Source organism: Pocillopora verrucosa, chromosome 3, assembly GCF_036669915.1.
Source record: "Pocillopora verrucosa isolate sample1 chromosome 3, ASM3666991v2, whole genome shotgun sequence".
In the NCBI taxonomy this organism is placed as follows: Eukaryota; Metazoa; Cnidaria; class Anthozoa; order Scleractinia; family Pocilloporidae; genus Pocillopora; species Pocillopora verrucosa.
The window spans coordinates 19,015,255-19,037,497 of record NC_089314.1 but is presented as its reverse complement, the minus strand read 5'-3'; the positions used below and the strand labels follow the sequence as shown (position 1 = coordinate 19,037,497).

The window sequence follows — 22,243 nt, the reverse complement described above, 5'->3', positions numbered from 1 at the left end:
ATGACATTGCCTTCATTCATAAAACTTTTGAGTGAAATATCAATGAACATGACGATATATTTGTACACAGGGGTAAGTTAAACGGGATAATATTCTTCGTAGATTTTCCAATTTACGCGAATATATTACAAAGAAATTGAGAAAAATTAAAATTTTGGACTACATCGCTGAGCTCTGAAATCCGGTACGCAGTGCTTTTTCTATTTTTGGGGTATTCCAGAATTATTGGTTGCATGAGAAAATTTTATTGGCCTTGTTTCTTTTTCTCTTTTTGAAACAATAGCAAGAAGGTTTGCTAAATTTGTGGCGACGAAGATTTATTTACATGTCTGTTCACGCTGTTCACGAGGAACCACTAATGAAAGTGTTGTCATATCGTCGATCTCAAATTTCTTACGTGGAGATTGAATGCGTTAGTCATTAATTAAGTGTCTAGAAGTTTGGCTGAAGTTAAAAAAATCAAGAGTAACGTAAAATTCTTATTTTGAGTTATAATAAGAATGTTGCTTAAAAGGCAATCCCCTTTGTTTAATTTTGAAAAATTGATTAATTTTCTTCTCACGATAAAGATTGTTAACGGGCCTATGAAGAACAGCATCATCGCGGTAAAAAAGTTGATTTTGCTTTTGGGATAATTGTTTGGCTTAAGTTATGCTTTTGATTGAAATGAGCGTCGCGTCAAAAGATATTTAATTATTGAGAGATGGGCGGAAAAAAGAAACTAAGATCTGTAACTTAACTATGCTCTACGATTGTCCGAATTCTACTTCTACTTTACTAATGATGGTAAACGAATGGGAAAAAAATTGTTGCAGGTCTTGTTGAACTGGATCAATTATTTTCTCCAAGAGAGATTCAAAGGAAATACGTTAAACTATGAACAGATCAAGAGTTACTAGCGGTATTTAAACCGTTATTAGAACGATAGTATTTGTGTTAGTTGGCGTGAATATGTTTTGGGCCCAATTCAGGGTTAAAATGACCAGAGTTAAAAGTCCCAAAACGTATTTATGGCCAAGAGCATATACTATATTACTATCAGCAACGCTTTAGAGGGTAGGGTGAAAATAAAAACTAAAAAATGACAACAGAACAGCCCTAAACAATCACGTGAGCATGCAGGCGGGCCAAAATACATTGAAGCACGCCAAAACCTCCATTCCAGCCGGCACAGTACGCCACAATGCCCGACAAAGTGATAATAATTAACAGTTATACTTGGAAACATGAACCTCATGAGTTAGGAATTGTGGTCTGAAAATGTTTTGACTACCAGGTGGTATGTTGCAAAAGGATAACGACGAAATAATGCTATTCATTTGCATAAATCGTGGGTGACTTGCTTCAAACCTGTTGCCGTCCAGTCGATTCAGCAGCAGGTGTAAGTATTGTTTCAGCGAAGTCTTTTTTACCTAAGCAAGACATAATTCAGTTTCGCAGTGGCTCAATTTAATTTGACAGTTTGATAATCTTAGCTGGCGTTGGAGCTTTAAGATGCGCCTAATTTTGACAGAAGCGATAGTTATCCTATGTCTAAGCTGCACTTTACTTAGTGCTTTGTCTGTAAAATGGAGCCATCCGCCAAATATTGTGACAAAGGAGAAATGTTACTCCGCGAATGTATCAAGTCAGCAAGGTACTTGCAGCGTCAAAAGACAGCCGCTCTTGAAACGAAAACTCGTTCGCATAGATGGAAAACAGGTATTTTTCCTCCAACTATTTAAACTTATCTGATAAATAAACTAAAAATTACAGCCTGCAATACACGTGAAAAGGACGTCGACGTATATTAGAAATGATTTTAAATGTTAAAGTGTTAACCTGACTTGAGACTCCTTGATATTCCTTCGCAAGTAATGATATCTATTCTTAATATTTTACTCTCCGAGGTAAAATAGATTAAACATTATTAGTACATTATAGTCAAAACGATGTTTCCTTGTGTAGGTGGAAATCAGCTACCTGCTTCGTTTTCACGTAAGACCTGCATGAGTATTCATAGCAGTGCTGGTAGCTTACTGTCTTTTGAAGCTTCCAAGGCTTTTCCATTATCTCAAATACGATCGATGTCTAATTGATATTGTAAACACAAGAATCGTTTCGCCTTAGTTCAAGATATTGCCTGTTAGCTATGAAGAACAAGTTCAAACAGTGGTAAGCAACATTGCAAAACTGTTTTCATTATTAACCTAGACTTTTGACTGCACTTATCCTATACTGGTGATGAAGATTAAAAGGTGGTGGCTTTCATAATTATTTCGTCATTTTAAAGTGCAGTTTTAAAATATTCTCGGTTTCCTCAGCGAATTAGATTTTAAGCTTTCTGATACTCTTTCAACGATTTTTCTTGCAGGTCGGTCATGTGAGTCATGAGCACTTAGTTGCAGGGGAAACCCACAAAATTATCACTCGAGCACTCAAACCTCCTGTTTTTGGTACGTTTTACGTTTTCATATTAAAGTTAGGAGACTTCAGTGTACTCATTTCTCTGGTTATTGATACCTCCAAAACTTACAAATTAGGCCGCTCTAGACGTTTCAGTTTTTGCTTGTGGCAAAAAGACACGTGACATTAAAGCTAGAGAGAGAGTACCCGTCAATGAAATGAATGATTGTAATGGAGTCAACGTTTGTGATCATGAAAACACAGGTGGCAGTCATAAAGTCACTTTGGTAGAAGAATATTTTGCAATTTGAGACGTTCCTAATTTTTTTCCATGGAGCATTCATAACACATGTTTTTGTTATCAATTCGAGAGTGCCAAAAATAGATGTAAATTGAATAACTGATAACCGCCTTGGGAGGACTATGACGCAGATGATTATAAATCAAAGGGAAGGGAATAAAACGTGGCTTTTCTGTATTTCATTTTTAGAGATACCAAATTTTTTGACTGAAGAGGAATGCCAGCATATTATGCAAAAAGCAAAGGAAACAGGACTTGAGTTGAGCGAAGTTGCTTTACCTGAGGAACAAGATAAGTTTGCTAGTGAGTAAAAAGAAAAAAAAAACTCTTACGTGCTATCACAACTTTTTGTTATTTGACTTGAGGGTAAAACTCAAAGAAAAATGCCCCTCGCAGGTGGTCTGTAATTTTAAAGAAATAGCAGATTCTGGCTTCCACGGGATCCGAACCCGGGCCTCCCAGATATTAGTTAGGCTATTAGCAACGAGTGGCTTCTTAGCTCAGTTGGTGATAATACCCAACCAGTAACTGGGAGGCCTGGGTTCGAATCCCGTCGAGCCTGAAATATTTAGGCTTCTTTTCTTTGCTCGAGTGCACTGTGTTTCAGTTGACCAGTTAGTGAGTGAGTGGATCGGCTCTATAGTAGATGTTTATTTTTAAGAAGAGTTTCTTTTTCTAGTAATTAGTCTCTATATCATTTAATTGTCGATTTGTATAGGTAGTTGTTATGACGATGACTACAGATGTGTGAGATGGGCCAAATATGGAGAATGTGAGAAAAATCCTGGGTATATGTTAAAAAACTGCCAGCAGAGCTGTGAGGTGTGTGAAGGTAAGTGGAGCGAATTTTTTTCATCAGTCTATTGCTGAGTTTTATAACCTAAAAGTTTACTAATACAATATTTCTCCTGCGGAATTCTTCGCCTGGATCAGAGCTAGTAACATTTGTTTTGCTGGGTCAAGTATTGTGCTTATTAGTGCTCATTGAAATAATTCGTGAATGGTAGCATGCTTTCTCCTGTCAGTTTTAGTTTGCTTTTGTGATTGGCTTTTTAGATGGAAGGGTTCTTGACTTTGATGATTTGGACCGTGATGAGGATGGTATACTCACGGGATATGAGGTACAATCAATTTAATCATAATATACAACAGCCCAAAACTTTTGCCGCACGAACCTACAAGTGGCTTAAAGAAGTAAAATTATGATCTCATGATAAGCAAGGCGACTATAACGCAGAAAGTTTAAAATTCCTTTGTGGTCAGCAACGAAGGGTTTTTTAGACATTATGATTGAATATCCAATTTGCAAATGCAATATTTTGGCTACATTTGAAATTTGTTATTTCCTCTACTGGGTCAATATGTTGTATGAAGAGAGAAAAATTTCACTTCCAGATCTTCGCTTCAGCGAAGAGCAAAAACAAATTAATATGCAAAGGAGGATAAAAAAGTTTTCCTAAGTTTTGACTTTATTTCTAGGTGCGAAAGCTTTTGTGGTGAAATTAAAAAGTTGTGGTCAATTTTTTTTAAGGTTTGCGATTTTTGTGTTTTGTCTTTGTTTTAGTTCAGTAAGGCAGTAGAAAGATTATTTTTCATGTACTTGGATGAACAAGATCTACAAGAAATGCAAGTATTTGACATAATAGTGAATGTTGGAAATATTTGAAGTCAAATGGAAAAAAGCGTCATGTCATATGCGGTTAAGTGCACTAACCAGATAACCTACAACAGTTCACTGTACAATTACCTTGTGTTTTCCTATAAATGCCCATGCACTTAAGATGAATGTTCTCTAATATCAAATGTACATTTCCGATGATCCTTCACCTATCGTGAATCTACATACATTTGTTACGTCGCTTGCTATAATCATATCCTTGTTTGGTTTTATCTGGCACAACTACAGGTTTTTAGATTTGAACGTCACACAGTTTGGTTCAGGTAAGTACTATTGATAAAAGCAATTTTAAAAAGCACGCGGCTTTTGCTATGTAAACATCAAAATTTGACCTGACTGAAAAAAAATTAAGCTAAGTTGATTAATCAGGTTGTAGGAAAAAAATATTTCCCTCCCACCATCCAACAAATATTGTTTTTCACGGCGTGCCCACCTTTTTGGGAGGTACGAACACGAGATATGGTAATATGAGAAGATCATCTTTAATTAAATTGTGACGAAAGACCGCCAGTAGAAAAGAACAAAAAAACAAATTTTCAATGCGCATTTGTTTAACAATTTTACGGTTTTTTTTTTATTTTGATCTCTGGTGTAATGTTCTTTTGTTTTTTTTTTTTTTTATCGTCTCTTTGCTTTTTCCACTGGCTCTACAGCTTTTCTTACAAAAAAAAACCTTAATTTATAGGCCTCCTCTGCGATGATAATGAAGCTGATTGCTCCAAATACGCGCAGGACGGAGAATGTGAGAACTTTCCAGTTTGGATGCTACTCACCTGTAGGAAAGCGTGTAGAAACTGTGGATGTGAAGACCTGGCAGCCAACTGCTCTTCTCTGGAAAAAGAAGGAAAATGCCTCCACCCGGATCATGCTAACTGGATGCTAAGAAACTGTCGTCGAACATGTAAAGTTTGTCTAGGTTAGAAAACGATAGCTTATTGAAATCAGTTTTTTGTGGTGAAAGACGATTTTATTCAGCGAATGATACAGGCATACTCGGAGAAAAAGAACTTCGAGTACTCTCAATGGGAGCTGAACCTGACACCTTCATATCGGTACTTCGGGCGGTCTACCACTGTATTATAGGAGACTTATCGTGGCAGGCTGGGCAGTTTAACTGCCATACTGCTAAGATAGGAATGTCGATGTGTAATGCTTCTGCGCAGTGATGATGACAATGAAGATAGTACATGTAACTCAGTCAACTCCTTAAGTTTTAAGACTTTCAGTTCGGTGGATCAAAATTGTCTTTGTTTCATGCATAGGAGCCGTGAGCTATGACACATACAGAAAAATGGACGCAAATGATCTCTTCAAGTTCGTGAAGACAATGGCAAGGAAACACCCAAGACATAGATCGCGCTACAGTCACACGGCCTGGTTACACAGCACCACCCCAGACCCAATACAAAATAAAATTATTGACAGGTGTGTGATTTAACAAAATTACTTGCACTTAACGTCACTATATCGTTAAAAGAGAACATAAGATCTCTCCATTCTTGTCCTCTTCAGTCATCTTTACTCGATGCTTGAGATCTGTATTCGAGAATATACCTAAGAGCACCAACGACTTCATTTCTTTTATTAATCAGTTAATTTATTTATTTATCTATTCATTCATTTTTATTCATTTAATAAGGATACTGATGTTAGGGTTAGGGTTGATGGGTAGGAGCTCAGTAAAAACTTGTCCCGATAATGGTATTAAACGGTTGTGAATATATGAAAATCATATATTTGAACTGCGGTTAAAGACGTGAATGAAAGCGATCTTCACAGTAATGAACACTACTAGTAATAGTGAAAAAAAGGCCTGAAAAAAAATTCAGGCCCGTACGGGATTTGAACCCATGACCTCTGCGATACCGGTGCAGTGCTCTACCAACTGAGCTAACAAGCCAATTGGGAGCTGATCAATGTGTTGGTCCCAAATAAACTGTGACAAATCCCGTACAGGCCTGAATTTTTTTCAGGCCTTCTTTTCACTACTACTACTTAAGTAGTGTTCATTACTGCGAAGATCGCTTTCATTCACGATAATGGTATTGTTCGAAGCTTTTCTAAGGAGACAGGAAAAAAAAGGAAGTCTTCTTTCCTCACCTCCTCTCACTTAAGCTGCCCCGTCAGAAGGTCCTGATATTTAACTCGACAGGAACATATTTAACCTACTTTAATGAAGACTGATTTTTGTTTCAAATATTAGAGTTGTAAAGTTAACCCAGCTTCCTCGTGAGATAGTAGAAGGTGCCGAATCACTTCAGGTGAGTTGAGACAAAATAAAGGGTGCTCAGTAGAATTTCCAATAAATCTTTCCCACCCAATGCAGTGATTTTGAAGGGCTTTACACTATTGCATTAGTTGCAGGTTTTTTCCTGTCATAGGTGGTTAAATACGACAAGTATGGACATTACCACGCCCACTACGACTCCTCGGGCACTGGCAACGACAAATTAATTTGCTGTCACCAGACGAGAAACAAAACTCTGCCATGTCGCATCTGCAGGTAAATAAGATACAAGCTATAAAGGGATGGTATATCCATTCGTTGCAATCCCACGTGGTCTAGTGGTTAGGATTCGGCGCTCTCACCGCCGCGGCCCGGGTTCGATTCCCGGCGTGGGAACTTTTATTCATAGGCGACACTCCCGGTCGATCTGTAACCCCTGTGCCAAAAGTATGACAAATAAAACAACACAGGTTAGGAACATTAACTTGGATTAAACATTAATCCCTTAAAATCCCTTACATTCGTAATAAGTAAACTTTTTTACTACTTTCAATGGATAGAGACAGATTGCTCGGACCCCTTTTTTTGTACCATTTGCGTCAGTAATCCCATAATTTTTCGAGTACTCAGAAGGTATTATGATTCAAGGACAAAAAATTGAGAAAAACATTGAATTGACGACAAAAAGAGACCTACACCGGCTGTGGTGTTGAGAATCAAAACAAAAGCTTTCCCACACCGGGAATCGAACCCGGGCCGCGGCGGTGAGAGCGCCGAATCCTAACCACTAGACCATGTGAGATTACCTCTGCTCGTTACAAAACAGTAGTGAACCGGTATCAACATCATAAAATTCCCTGTTGATTACCTTTAAGAGAAAAAAACAAGAAAGTAAAAAGAAGAAGCCTTTGAATCTTCCTTTACTCGTTGGTGAATCACAGGAACTCATCTCAAGAGTATGCTAAACATTTCCTTTTCTTAAATTCCAGATTCGTCACAATTCTTTACTATTTGAACGACGTTGAGGAAGGAGGCGAAACAGCTTTTATAGTGGCTGATAATTCAACTCTGAACCAATCGGTGAGATCTTAACTTTAATGGACCTTTGTTAATGTTTAAGTATCTTAGCAAAAAATTGGCTGGTATTTTTCACGCTACTCATTTCCAATCCCCTGAATGTTCTTGACCTTTAAAAACCATTGACCAACCTCCTAGAGGTTAGATATTTCTGCAAGTTCAGTTTATAAGGCGCCATAGGTGTGGCAAAGTCAGCCTTTCACCCGGTGGTAAATGTATCGAGAGCCCATCCTGGTTTGTAACGGGAGCGTCTAACATCACAAGTACTCCACCTAGAATAATAGCTTATCCGCGGTCAGGTCTCCCTGACATGTTATTGGGGGGGGGCAAGGAAGGGAGGCAGCATTTACTCTCCTGGAGGGGAGGGGGGCATCATAAGAGTGGAATGACTTGCTTATTAGTAACAAGCTTAGTTTGCGTTTGCTCACAAACTTCTCGATTCAGATACAGTCCAGCGCTGAACTTTATGTCGCCCCATCTCCCACGAATTTAAGATATTTAGAATTTTAAATTAACAGATCCTTTTAGCGAAACGAGGCCAACAAGGAGATCCCTATAATCTCAGTAACTACTGTCAAGACGCCAGTTTGGTAATAGCACCAAAACGAGGCACAGCTGTCATGTGGTACAATCACTACCTTGACTCCGACAGCGAATGGCTTGGGGATAGAGACCCTTACTCCCTACACGGAGGCTGTGACGTCAGACGAGGACACAAGTGGATAGCCAATCACTGGATACCAGCACCATATGAGAATTACCAGCACATTCCCAGTATATATCGAAGAAAAATTAAAAGGGATCATGATTAATTAGATTAATATTTTAAATCGTGATCAGTAGAGATCTGTGGTCCACGCAATGGTGCAATTTTCAATTCAGTGTCCAAAGTAATTCGAGGTTTCTTTGGTTTTTCTCACTTCGCTATGTGAATAATCCAGCAGAAAACTCGCCCCTATTTCTCGACCAATCAGATTCTAAACTATAGCTAATTGCGTTGAGTGGGGTTTTACGACTCTCGATTGAACTGATGTGCTCTGTCTGAATACAAAGAACTTCTTCACCAGCTATTCGGGTGATGAAAATATATAATCCTCTAGATTTATATTAGAAGAATTTATATAATGTCCGATTTGAAAGAATGTAAAGTTCAGATCTTTGATACCTTAGAACGTGTTCAGGAAGTTGACAACATTTTTGACGAATGCAAAGGAAAATTCCTGCTGGAAAATAATTAAATTTTTTTATGAATTCATAGAAAAATTGTTGCTGGAAAATAAATAATTTTTTTTTTTATCAAAATGCTCATCTTTTCCAGCTGATTGTTTTAAATTTGATATTCTACGTTCCAATGATACTTTCCGTGGACGAAGAGTGACCAATTTTTCCCCATTTTGCCATGATAAAGGAAACTTACTGTAATTTTCGAGTCAGAATCATTAAATGTTATTTGATAAATTGCTGTTGAAATCGAGTACGTTTACCTTGCATTCCAAGTTTATCAGGCTTATCAAGATTATCACCACTTAAATGAGATTTAGGATACACTATTCCCTACCCGCAAAATAGCATTGTGGCTAATTAGGGCGGGAGAGAGAAAGAATTTTACTGTAGTTTATTTTGAATAGAAAGAAGAATTAGTTATTAATTTTATTACTTTGATTAGAAAGCCATGATCTCGAAAACGATACTTTGATCTTGCTGACACATCTTTGTGATAACAATTGGGCCACATGGAGTCCAATTCATACATAAAGTGTCGTTTTGATGAGATCAAAGTTGTTTATAAACAAATTTTAAGAGTTACTAAATTTTGGGCAAGTACAGAAATTTGGACGAGAATTCGAACGCCCCATGGCTTTAGACATTGCACCTTCCGTTTCCCCCAGCGCATGTAGCCTACATTCCAAACATATCTTCTTCATTTGAGAGAAACCTGTCGACAAGTGAGACTTTCGTTGACCCAGGGTGTTAGGTATGTTTTCCATTGATGTCGTGTTACTCAAGAGGTAACACAGAGAGTATCTTTTTAAATTGATTCCTCAGTATTGCATTGCACATCCTCTACTGCGCATAAAAATCATGTGATCAGGCGAATAAGCAAGTTCGCATTCCTAGAACACGTCCGGTACTGTTTTTCAATCAAAGGACCAGAAGTAAAGAGGTAGGATGGTCTTTAGCTCTTGAACGAGCGCGGTGAGCTATATTTTTATTGCATAACTTTGGTGAACAAATTATCCCCTCTAAATTGGAGAAATTGAAAAAAAAATATCGAAGGGAAAAAAAAAAATCGAGAAGCGTGCACGAAGCCCGTTACTTGAGGATGCAAATTATGACTTTGAACGCAACGACTCGAGAAACGTTTTGAGTCGATGTTGTTTAAAAGTGCAGGATTTTTCCACAGACTATACATAAAAACCGTTGCTTCCAGCTACCGCAAAATGCACCGTGAACCGATTAAATGGCGCGCGTGATTAGTGCCAGCACAGGCATAAATGGGGTAAGTTTGGCCCATCATATCTCTTAAACAAGCACGGTGACACATCTGTTTTATGGTAACAGAAACAGACAATGGTAGGGAACATTTAAGGAAAGTTAGAAAAAAAAAAGTTCGGCGATAGCCTGTTTTTCTGAGGAATCAGCTTAACTATTACGGTTTACTTTTCCACTGCTATGATCGGGGCGGAACTTACGCATTCAATGTTAGGAGAACCATTCACTGTCAGCCGAGGAAAAAATTAGCTTGATGGACATAAAAAGAAGGTATCCTGTCGAAAACAGAACAACCACATGTGACTCACATCAAAACAGCCAACGCGAACAGATTTCGTACCTGCAGAATGGCACCAGGAGGTTAAACATCGACATTCACTTTTTTTCGATCGCTAAACTTAGTAACAATCTTAGTTATGAATCTCACCAGAACGTCATTTTTTATGGTTTTATTTAATTTTTTTAAACTTCCAAAATTGGAGGGTACAACAGTCAAAAACAAAATGTTAAAAGAACCGTGTTTTGAGGAAGATCAAGACCTCACCCAATATTCTACTTTCGACGAGTCATTTGATAAAGACGGGAGAAATAGTTTTAAACTTGTTCATCTACAGGGTAAACGGGTGAGTAGGTAACTATTTCTGTTGAATATAATAATACAAGGAAGTAACAAAAGAAATAAGTTTTTAGCTACTCTCTGATATTTTTATTATTTCAAATAACTTAAAGGTATTCATTCAAGGACTGATTTTAGCAATCACTGAGTTGAGACTAACTTTCTCATTCATTTCTATTCAAATAAAAAGTGTTGCTAGGTTCATATGGTAGAGCTGTGGTCTTCGTAACACAATTGATATAACACAATCTATAAGAACATAACTTTGATTTTTAAAATATCTTAATGTGTAATTATATATAACAAACTGTAACATTTTGAAGTTGAAAACATAAGTTATAAACAATAACATCACGGACACGGTTAAAAAAACAAAGATGTCCTACAACCTGGTTGCTTTGACTGGCACCTGCTATATACTAAAAAAGAAGCAAAAACTTGTCTCTTGTGTAGAGAGCACAAAGCATTTCCAATACCTGGAGAGGGCGTCGGAAGATTTTTTGGGGAATCACATGGTTTTCAGGGGGTAGGATCAATCGTCTTCAACAGAATGTAAGGGGAGGGGGAGGGGAACGAAGGAAAATTGACTGCCAATGACTGGGATCATTAGAATACAACTGTTGTGACACAACCAAAATCTTCCGACCCCGAGGTGCGTGATAAGTAATGAGGGTTCCTAACACTCATTAGTAGTTGCATTTAATTAGACAGGTCACGTGCAATGGTTAGAGTTGGAAGAAGAAAGAAGTTACAAGTTGATCACCAGAGCTATGAGGCCATTATTATTTGGTGAGGTTATGTTTGAAGAATTTTTTGTAATGTGGCTATCATGAACAAGTAAAACCAACTGAAAAGGATTGAACTGCGGTGTAATAAATGCTGATAAAAAGTCGAATAAATATTGCATATCACATGGGTCTCTAGACTTAACCTTCAACTAAGATAAACATCATTACAACTGAAATAAATACAAAACTAAAAGAATTTAATACAGAAAAATTCTAAAATTGTTCCTTATCCTTAGAAATTCCTCATTTTCTAACCGATGACGAATGCGAGCACGTGATTTCGCTCGCAAAGGAGGCTGGACTCAGCACTAGTCAGGTTGCTATTAAATTTGATGAGAAAGACTTGAACGAGGTCTTGAAACAAGTTGGTGGGTATGCTCAATTGGAACAATCCTCTGTTAAATATAAAATCTTTTCCCAGACTAGTTGTGGAACGTGCTTACTCACGTTGTGCACAACGTGGTTTGATCTTCTGAACAGAATGCACTTTCTCTCCAGCAGGTTGTAGTTTTCTACTTTTGTTGTGAAAATTCACAACAGTTTGGTATGAAATTTTAATTCAAAAGCAAAGGAGGTTGAACTTTTTCTCCTGCGCCCACTGTATGATTTAAAGCTGAGAATTAATTGGAGAAATTTCGCGGGATTATCGAAATATGTACGTAAGCTCTCTATGAATGTATGGACGTTTACATAGTATGTGATAGTAATTTTTGCTAGTTTTCTTTCAAGACAGAAATGCAACTCTTGACAAAGAGGATTATTTTGCACGAGACTTGAACGTCTGGGATAGAAACAAAGATAATGTTGTTGATATAGAGGAGGTAAGATAAATTATGGAAATTTCTTTAAATGAATATCGAATATTTATATGATTGATTATATATGAACTTGTCAATAAAAGTAAGTGTAGTAGCATGATTACACAAGTATTACCTTTTAAATTACGCCAAATATATAATTTATATGAAGATTATCGTGTTTCACAGCCATTTTTGACACCCCTCACTGGATGATAAAGCGTGTTTAGACTGAGTGCCGAAGAACCAAACCCAAGGGGACAGGGACAGTTTCGTAAACCAATCAGAGAACGTTTTAAAGCAAAACAGATGCAATTCCTGTTTACTCCTGATGCCCACTCGAAAATTCTCGTAAGGAGAAGATAAGACTCTGCGATCTGAACACACGAACATTTTCATTTTTTGTTTTAAGTTTTCATTAAAATCATAGCTCACTTGGCCCATAAAAGTTCTTTTTTTTTTTTCACAGATCAGAAAATTTGCAAAGATGTATAAGTCACTTCACTTGAAACAAGAGGAAATAGTTCAAATGTGAGTATGAAAATGGTCTAACATGAGACGAATTAAAATTTCCTCTCAGTCTCACTCAAAGCAAATGGATGGTATGATATCAATGAGTCACAGTGTGTGGAATATTTCTTTTTATCAAGGTTAGAAAGCTGTGGGTTGGCATTCGATGATAATACCGAAGGTAAATAAGTAAGAATTGAATTGTGCCTTTGATCCAGTACTGACTACGTACTATCATTTGAAGCGAAATCCTAATTATAGAGTAAGTGAATTAGATTTGGACCTGGGAATGAACTTTGTCACGTGAAGTCCAATTGGAAAGTGACTCAGTCAATAACAAAGTTTTAAGTCGATAGCACTTCTTCCTTAGCCTCAAATTATACGGGTCATGGACTAGAAGGAAATAACTTGATAATAAAGTTTAATTATTAAAAACCTTACTTGATTGTTCCAAGTGAAACTTATAACGTGCATTTACCTTAATTGCTCCTAGGAAAAATTACCACCAATTATTTAAGTGACGGAAATATAAAGAAACTTCTTTCCTCTATGAGTTTTCTGAGGACCTCAAGTCCCCAACATAAATTCCGGTACAGCGACCAGGCTTGGTTACGTCAAGACAAAACTGCTGACCACATTTTACGACGTCTTCATGAAAGGTTAGTACACGGTATAAAAAAAAATTCAAAAAACACATTTTTTGACGGCAGATAATGAGTAAATATGGGCACTTGAAGGAGAAAATCGTAAATTGGACTCGTAAGTCCATTAAAAGGTCCAAATTAAACCTCAATCAGTAGTCCATTATTTATGGGTAAGATTAAGAATGTAAATGTCTTATTTGTTGCAGAATTGCTAAGTTAACGAAGCTCCCAAGAAAACTGCTTCAAGGTAGTGAATCAATGCAGGTAAAAAAAAAATAGATCATGAGAATCTTATATCGTGCCACTTTACATTTTATTTCAAGTTTACCACTTCCTATGATTGTAGCACCTCGCGTCTATTTTGGAACCACTTTATTCACAAAGTATGAAAATAATTGGTTAAAATTAGATTCACTGCCGTGTAAATGGTCACGTTTTCAAGTTCTCTCATCAGACATCTGATTTGTGTCATTCTCAGGTCGTTCGCTACCAAACATCAGGTCACTATCATGCGCACTTTGACTCTGGTATGGATCCCAGTGTCGCTTGCTGTCATCAAAATGTGGATCTAAGGCCGCCTCAGTGTAGACTTTGCAGGTGAGCTGAGCTGCTTTGCTATAAATTAATCATACCTCATTTGCAGATATTTTCTTTACGTGTTAGGGTAATTTTGAATACATTCAAACAGATATGCTCTTTTTGATTTGTTTCTCAGATTCGTCACTATTTTGTATTACCTCAATGACGTAGAGCAAGGAGGAGAAACAGCATTTCCTCTGGCGGATAATTCCACGATAACTTTTAAGGTAAGAGGTTAGTTCTACCCTAAGAATTAAATATCCAGTTCAATTTTTTGTGGAATTGACCTCTATTGTTAGTCACTATCATCTTTATGATTTTTGTGTTTTTGACCGTTTGCAAGCACACCGTAAGTTATACTTTAAATTTGTAATTTGAATACATACGTACGTACGTACACGCTATAGGAGACTCGAACTTCATTTCCAAATAATGGCGGTTTGGTCACTCAGATTTTCCCAGGCTTCTATTTTTATCTTGATTTCTTATTTTCTTCATTTTGTCACTTGCATTTTTCTGATTGGCTGTTTCTCTTAAGACACTCAATCCAAATGTGCTCAAATCGAACAACTTCAAAATAAGAGATTACTTATATATCATCAAATATTAGTACATGTAATGACTAATACTTTATTGTAAAATTTGACTCAGGAGCTGCCGAATCCCGAATCAGACGAATTCAATCTGAGTATCAGTTGTCAAATGGCTAATCTTGTTATCCCGCCCAAGAAAGGTACTGCCATCATGTGGTACAACAATTTTATTGACCCGGACAGTGAACTTCTTGGGGACTTGGATGTCAATTCGATTCACGGTGGTTGTGACGTCATTAAAGGAGAAAAGTGGATTGCAAATAATTGGCTAACAGCGCCAACAAAAAACTCTAGACATTTTAAGAGTGCCTATGATGTTGGGTTTGATTGAGAAAGCGGCAGCAAAAGTTCTAAGAAAAAAAATCCGCGGTGAAACACCCCTCCACATCGCCAAAGATTGATTACAATCCAGCAGACGGGAAAAGAGGAAATCAGTCATTTATAAGCTTTGATGATTCCCGATTGTTTTGTTTTAAGGGCTGCTAAAGTCTGTTACGTCACAAGCCTTCGACCTAAGATAGGGGAGTGAATCATTTTTCCCTCTACCTAATATCTAGTATAAAACGCGTATAGTGACTCACGCCCCGCTCACAATGTAAATTTGTAAAGGCTTGAATGGGGAAACCACGAACCAAAGTGATTAAACTCGTATCCTTATATTTTGACAACCAAAATAAACTTACCTCTGTAACTTAATGTCTTGTTTGTAGATATTTGTCCAAACTTGCTATACCATGTAATAATTTAGGCATGGCGAACGTTCTTATTCGGGGAGTATTTTACTTAGGGCTGCATGTTTGATATCCTATCCTAATCCTGATATCCTAGGACAATGTCCTGATGATCAGGTTTGGGTCTAATAAAATGGCTATTAGTGTCAGAAGTCCCACGTGGTCTAGTGGTTAGGATTCGGCGCTTTCACCGCCGCGGCCTGGGTTCGATTCCCGGCGTGGGAACTTTTCATTTTGATTGTCTCCTGAACTGGTTATTAATTTTTGTGCGAACGATTTACCTTCATAGCTAGAATCCACATATTTTAACCCAAAGGAGAAAAAAACAACAACAAAAACATAAAAAAGTAAAAGTTAAAACAACAAAACAACAGAAAAAGAAAGCAAAATAAAAACATCTCTCTTTGCTGAGCTCATGAATATAATGATGGGTAAGTATCAATGAAGAGAATCGACATTAAGTATTTATCTTGGAGACCGGCCATTCTTCATCGCCGGAGAGGGGTGGAGGATTTTGGTTGTCTCTAAATAAAAGTTATCTGAGCAAGAAAGACGATAGGCTTATAAAGACAAGCTAAACTAATTTAAAATTTCTGTTTTCACCAGTTTTAATCAAATCCTGTATCAAACATGCTCTTGATGTGTTTTGAGTATTTGGTTGGCGCTGTCAGCCAATTGTTAGCGATCCATTTCTCTCCCTTGATGACGTCACATCCCCCATGATACGTGGAGCGGTCCACTGCTCCGAGCAGACCACTGTCTGGGTCGATGAAATTGTTGTACCACATAATGGCCGTGCCCTTCTTTGGAGGTAGTACTAGGTTCGCTGAATGACAATTGATGCTGAGATTGAATTCATTTGTCGCGGCTTTTGAATTTTCAATATCCTGAAAATAATCCAAATCAAACAAAGGAAAGAATAATTCCCCTTGAAGCTCGATGCATGCAACACTACTAGCTGTGTGCATGCTATGCTTGTGTTTTAGTGCAAACACGACTCACTTTCTTATGCATATTTTTTGGGTAAAAATTTTTCAAGACGATGCCGCAGTTTACTGCAGAAAGTCTTCAGGGACATGCTGTTAATGGTATTTTAAGCCAAGGGTAAACTAAGAAATATCATACGAAGAGGTCGCCTACATATACGGCGCTCTAGTGAGCAAGGTCAAGTATGCATCGAGAGCTTTAGCACTATAAGATCAGTACTTCTGCACAAAAAATAATTCATTAGCATGTTATGATCTTCAAGATTAAATAATATGATATATCTCTTTGTTTAGTAAAATTTAGACTTAATATTTAATATTTAGGAAAGAGATCGTGGAGGCAAAAATAAATCAGTATCCCTTACCTGCCTCTGTATTTGTGTTCTATGAAAGACCATTAGGTTGCTTTGTTCATTAAGAAAAAGATTGTCAAATTGGAAACTACGATTTTTTCTCTTTTCGTTTTCTTTTTTTTCCTTGAAGAATTGCGTTGTCTATGATCATGATCAGTTGTTGATATCCTTGTTGAATAAGCTATCCATAGTGTATAAGCTGCGTATTTGAGTATGCGGATAGTTGAGTTACTTACATCTGGAGTGGTTGTAGTGTTATCAGCTATCAAGAAAGCTGTTTCTCCTCCTTCTTCTACATTGTTAAGGTAATACAAAATAGTGATAAACCTGAAAGGGAAAATTTGGTCATATCACATGGTAGTTAAAAAACCTCGTGACCCACCATAAGCAAAACTTAACCATGATAATCCTCACTCCCTCACCCGAATACACACTCGATCATTCACAAATAACACTGACACTTTGATTCACTGACTGACTGGTTGACAACTCTTTTCAGTCTCACTCACTCAATCACTCGTTCGTTCTGTTTCTCACCCAACGTTCGCTCACTCGCTTTCTTGTCCATTCGTACGCAGCTCGTAAGTACTATAGTTTTTTCTTTGTTTCATTTATTCTTCGCCATTCTTTCAGATGCATTTCCCGAGTAACCTCCTAGGGTGAAAATCTTACCTACAGACTCTGCAGTCGGGTGCTCTGAGATGGTTTTGATGACAGCAAGGGACTGTGGGGTCTTTTATGGTAGAATCCAGGTGGCCGTGATAATGACCAAACTTCTCATAACGAAGAACCTGAAAAGTGAAAAATAGCAAACTTTCTCAAAATTCACAAGACTTCGAAATGGTTCCACGTGTAGCAGTGGTTACATTTTACCAGGCAGGAAACTCAATGGCTTTTCAATCACTGCTGTCGTGCACACTCGTCTCAACAAGTAAGAAATCAAACAACCCGTTTGGTATATTATCATTAAAAATTCGTTATTTTAAGACTGTTAGAAATTTCAGGACCGATTTATTAGTAATTACAGTAAGTAAGTTCCCACGTGGTCTAGTGGTTAGGATTCGGCGCTCTCACCGCCGCGGCCCGGGTTCGATTCCCGGCGTGGGAAAGCTTTATATCAATCAAGGAATTATTTTTTAACTTCATTTTACAAGTGATATGAAAATTTATGGAGTTTAATTTCCTTCTAAATGTGATTAGCATATCTAATATCCTGCAAACAGCAACTGGATCGGCACAAAATCGTTATTTACCTGCATTGGTTCTCCCCCTTGGACTATCTTCCTCGGAAGCTTGGTTAGCCTTATAACCCTAACACAAAATACATAGATATTTAATGCGCCAAACCTTACAAAACTTAATCTTATAGAATCTCTCTTGATTTCAATCGCTCATCCTGGCAATATTTTGTCATTGACTCAAATTTCAAAATACCTTTCATGAAGACGTCTCAGAACAGGGTCAGCGGTTTTGTCCTGCCGTAACCAGGCCTGCTGGCTAAAACGAAACCTATGGCGTGGGCTTTTGTCTTTCAAAAAATTCATGTACCGCATTATCTTGTTGATATTCAACTTGTTGAAAAATTGCTCTGTTATTCTCCCTGAAATTTAACAAACATTCATTCAGTTCTTTTTTTGTAAATGGTTCAGATAGTTTCCCTGAGGTAGCTTTTCACATTTTGAGTGATAAGAAATTTATGTTGACTAGGGTTATATTGTTCCGATCATGTCTCTGTGGAAAGTCTACATGTATCTTTATTTATTTTACCTACCATCTCTGAGCTCATCAGTGATTTGAAGGCGTTTAACCCTAAAAGATAAAAAGTCGTTGATTAAGTAACGGCCCATAAAGTTGCCGGCACTTTTGGGAAACATGCCCCGGCTACGAGAATCGAAATCAGGCGGCAGCACGAGAGAGCATGCGCTGTCACCATTGCAACATCCTTACTCTCCAAATGTCAAGAAGCGTCAAAGGTACTCGGATAAACTTTATAATGCACAATCCTATACGTTTCTGTAGGAGATTTCTCTTGCATTTTCTCATCAGCTGGCTTCATTCATTTCCTACCTTCACGTTTCAAGGTAACCTCCTGAGAACCGTGTAAACCTGTTATAGACAACTGCTTGTTGAAACTAGAGTAATACTTATAAGTTGAATACTCTACTAATCCTGAGAAAGTAATGCGGTCATGGGTTCATGTCGTCATAAAATAAAGCCTAGCGTTTTCAAGTTCGTCGTTTGTAATCTGTATTATTCTTCTTCATCCTTAAATCATAAATTTCCTCTTTAACTGCTCCTTTATGGTTATTCCTTACATTGCAAAAATGAGCCGAAATTCTCGGGACACTCTATTTTTTAACAAAGGGAAAACAACTACAGTCAAATGTCCTTACATTTCTTGCACTTCTTCATCATTCAGATAGAGTTGTTTGTGTTTTCCAGCAAATGCCTTCACCTTCAACAATAAAAGCAATTTGATTTTTTGGTAAACGATCATGAGACCTCCGAGCACTTTAATTTTATTACATTACGCAAGTGACTTCCCAAATGCAGTACCTCTTGTGCATCAATGGAACCATCACCATTTGCATCCCAAAGACTGTAGTTTCCAGCAAATGCTTGCTCAGGCGCGAGAGTCCAGTCACTGTCTTAAAAGAAATAGGTCAGAGAGATGTTTTCTGCTGGCTTATTGTGGAGTGTGGTCAATATCATAATATATCTCAATATCATAATGGATTTTGGACTTCTTTAATAATCATGATTGAGCTGGAATACAGTTAAAGTACTCACGAGAAAAAAAGAATCTGATCCCGACAAAAAAAGGCTCAATTTAATTTCCTTGCATTGTTCACGTGTAGCAGGGTCATGAGCTGACTTGCGCACACCAGTTGCGGCTTACCACGTTTCCAAATTTTTTTGCTTCATTAAAATGCTAAAAAAAATTAATTGATCTAAACTCTGAAAATTGTTTTGGTCATTTTCCGTAATTCTAGATCCAGCTCACCAGCTAGGGCTAGTTCCTCGTCCAAGTCTCCGTCGTAGGTGAAATATCCTGAGGTACTTGTCTGGAGTCCACTTTCCTTTGCCAGTGTTATGATATGATCACACTCTTCCTCTGACAAGAAGTCGGAAATCTCTACGTATAGCGAAATCACAACTGGGAGCATTAGAAAACTTTCGAAAAAATATCGAGTATCCAAAGCATTTGGGAACCTATGCTACGTGAGCATGCGGTTAGTTTCCCGTTATTTTGTTTGATGTATTCGTCATCCAGCACCCTGGACGAATTCATTAACTTTGATTCATTCGCCAGTCTATCGAATTTTTCGGTTACCCAACACATATACCCTAATCCATGTCGCAGCTACGTTTGATAAGGCGAGCAGTGTGGCAATAGAAATGGCCATCAAAGCTCAGCGAACTGTCTCTAAGGGTTAACGAGAGTCCATTTCTCTCTAATTGTCCAATCCAAGAGGCTGGAAATGTGGATCATCTGGAAAATGCATAATTGTTGAGCTGCTGTCCGAATTCTACTGCGGTCGAGTCGATCCTCGCAGCCAAATAATGTCATGGTGTTGGCATTTGCGACTACAACAACAGCCTCACAATGACAGATTCATAGTTTTAGTTTTTTTTTGTGTGCTTTTTTTTAATTTTCCTTCGCATCTACTTTATGAATACCACAACAGCATGGTAACTATAAACCGGTGAATGATTATGCAATGCGAACAGTTATGAAGTTTAATCAAATTATATGGGAGCCCTTGTTACCAGAGAGCGATAGTCTATAGAGGAGTTGCATTTGACCGTACTTTCAGCTAAATTCACCGTGCAATTGCAACGTAACTATACCCTGTTGATAACTGATGCGACCACTATGCGCAGTGCATGTAGAATAAAGTCAAATCCAAATCTTACTCTGCTGCTAGTTTACGGAATTTTCATTTCCACAATTGAAAATTTCTGTGAGCCCGGTTAGCTCAGTCGGTAGAGCATCAGACTTTTAATCTGAGGGTCATGGGTTCAAGTCCCATATCAGGCGCAAAATTTTTTTCTCCTTTTGGTTGTCAACACTTACTTTTATCAGTGTCTTACTTAAAACTGATCTAATTCGAAACAATTCTTAAAGAAAAGATCACACAAATACAACTTCAAGAGAAAGAGTTACATACCAAGAACTAATGGTGTCATTGCTCGAGTGATGAGTTTTACGGGCTTCCTCCCATCGTCGACTTCCAACCACTGCACGTGACCTGTCTGTACGTAGACGATGTAAATTAAAAGTAAAGAGTTATACCCTTTGAAATGGATTGTGTAGCCTTTTTTGTCTTAAATCAAAAGCAAATAATTGAATAAAATGGTTTAAGAATCGTGAACTTGACACCGGAATACAAAGGCTGAATAATCAATGAAGATGTAGAGGGATTCGCATGGTGAGGCAAGTTTAATCGGTCCATAAGAGAGGAACAACCTTCGGATTGTTATGAATTAAAACAAACAGTTGAAACAGATTTAAGTTGGTAGACAATGTCGGGTGGCGATTTTTATGAATACACTGCGTGGATTTTGAATGCATTTTGAATGCATTCGCTTCAAATGAAGCTGTTGCATGGATTTGCCCCACCTACGTATTTGGTCAAAACTGAACGTGCATTTTACTGAGATCAAAGTTTTCTAGTACAAATAAATCGAGGACGCTTGATGAACATTTGGATGTGATTTCATTCTCTTTTATATTTCAAGATAACTACCTACAGGGGAATTTGAATTTATCGAGGAAATCAAATACTGAGAGATTTCAATTGCGTAAGCAAAGTAGAAAAACGCGATTACTTGACAGTGACAAGCCACATGGAAAAAAAAAATCTCGAATTTAGCGGAGAGGGAAGACCAGAGTTAACAGGTTCACTTTTTTACGAACAAAGCCCTTTTCTCGATTGATTTCTGTTTACCTGCACTTGCAACCAGCAACCAACTAAGAATAACAAAAAAAACACAACCTGTGCCAACAAATTGGAAACTGGTATTAGAAAGCGAAAAAAAAAGCTAGCCGGTGACCTACGGAACTTATATAAAGTTTCACCGAAAAAAGCCAGTTTCCTTTTCTAGGTACATATACGTATTAATAACTATTTATTTAGTTACCTTCACTCCCTCCAAGCGGACAAGCTTGAACTGTTTGTCTGATTTCCCGTGACAAGAGTTACTTGGATCGGTGCACGTGTTTTCTATTTGATCTCCGACAAAACAAGGTTTCCAAAATTTCTTCAAATTACCACGATCACCACAGGTCCCATTTAAAAAAACGGAAATGAAAACTACGCGAAATATCCACACAAACCTCATCTCCTACCCATCCCTCGGGTTTTCGAATAGAGAAATTCTAATTTTCAAGCGAAATAATTGTGTACACAGAAGAATTTAACAGTCAAAGTTAATTATTTACTCACTCGCTCTTTTCATACTTTTCCAGGGTTTTACACGA

General features: G+C 37.6%; 3 protein-coding genes and 5 non-coding genes across 8 annotated transcripts; 6 read left to right on the top strand and 2 right to left on the bottom strand.

Moving 5' to 3' along the window:
* The first annotated feature begins 1,513 nt into the window (after positions 1 to 1,513).
* Positions 1,514 to 9,039, top strand: LOC131794198 (uncharacterized). Its single transcript, XM_066164527.1, has 13 exons — positions 1,514 to 1,701; positions 2,354 to 2,435; positions 2,876 to 2,989; positions 3,405 to 3,518; positions 3,743 to 3,807; positions 4,251 to 4,312; positions 4,593 to 4,627; positions 5,050 to 5,280; positions 5,627 to 5,789; positions 6,568 to 6,625; positions 6,746 to 6,867; positions 7,581 to 7,671; positions 8,187 to 9,039. The coding sequence occupies exons 3-13, from the start codon at positions 2,917 to 2,919 to the stop codon at positions 8,478 to 8,480; spliced, it is 1,308 nt and encodes a 435-aa protein (XP_066020624.1). The 5' UTR covers positions 1,514 to 1,701; positions 2,354 to 2,435; positions 2,876 to 2,916; the 3' UTR covers positions 8,481 to 9,039.
* Positions 6,916 to 6,987, top strand: Trnae-cuc (transfer RNA glutamic acid (anticodon CUC)). Its single transcript has one exon. It is a non-coding gene; the product is annotated as a tRNA-Glu (tRNA).
* Trnae-cuc (transfer RNA glutamic acid (anticodon CUC)) lies at positions 7,322 to 7,393 on the bottom strand. The gene has a single exon. It is a non-coding gene; the product is annotated as a tRNA-Glu (tRNA).
* A 1,117-nt stretch (positions 9,040 to 10,156) lies between the features above and the next one.
* Positions 10,157 to 15,504, top strand: LOC131794256 (transmembrane prolyl 4-hydroxylase). Its single transcript, XM_059111768.2, has 11 exons — positions 10,157 to 10,784; positions 11,485 to 11,566; positions 11,802 to 11,933; positions 12,295 to 12,386; positions 12,832 to 12,893; positions 13,013 to 13,053; positions 13,366 to 13,531; positions 13,723 to 13,780; positions 13,995 to 14,113; positions 14,232 to 14,322; positions 14,747 to 15,504. The coding sequence occupies exons 1-11, from the start codon at positions 10,578 to 10,580 to the stop codon at positions 15,017 to 15,019; spliced, it is 1,323 nt and encodes a 440-aa protein (XP_058967751.2). The 5' UTR covers positions 10,157 to 10,577; the 3' UTR covers positions 15,020 to 15,504.
* A 68-nt stretch (positions 15,505 to 15,572) lies between these two features.
* Trnae-uuc (transfer RNA glutamic acid (anticodon UUC)) lies at positions 15,573 to 15,644 on the top strand. The gene has a single exon. It is a non-coding gene; the product is annotated as a tRNA-Glu (tRNA).
* Positions 15,645 to 16,026: 382 nt separating this feature from the next.
* LOC131794269 (transmembrane prolyl 4-hydroxylase) lies at positions 16,027 to 22,124 on the bottom strand. Its single transcript, XM_059111780.2, has 11 exons — positions 21,904 to 22,124; positions 20,931 to 21,015; positions 19,763 to 19,894; positions 19,315 to 19,406; positions 19,152 to 19,213; positions 18,530 to 18,567; positions 18,193 to 18,358; positions 18,012 to 18,069; positions 17,431 to 17,549; positions 16,995 to 17,085; positions 16,027 to 16,306 (listed from the first exon to the last, which is right to left on the bottom strand). The coding sequence occupies exons 1-11, from the start codon at positions 22,102 to 22,104 to the stop codon at positions 16,028 to 16,030; spliced, it is 1,323 nt and encodes a 440-aa protein (XP_058967763.2). The 5' UTR covers positions 22,105 to 22,124; the 3' UTR covers position 16,027.
* On the top strand, positions 17,795 to 17,866 carry Trnae-cuc (transfer RNA glutamic acid (anticodon CUC)). The gene has a single exon. It is a non-coding gene; the product is annotated as a tRNA-Glu (tRNA).
* Positions 20,728 to 20,800, top strand: Trnak-uuu (transfer RNA lysine (anticodon UUU)). Its single transcript has one exon. It is a non-coding gene; the product is annotated as a tRNA-Lys (tRNA).
* Positions 22,125 to 22,243: the final 119 nt, after the last annotated feature.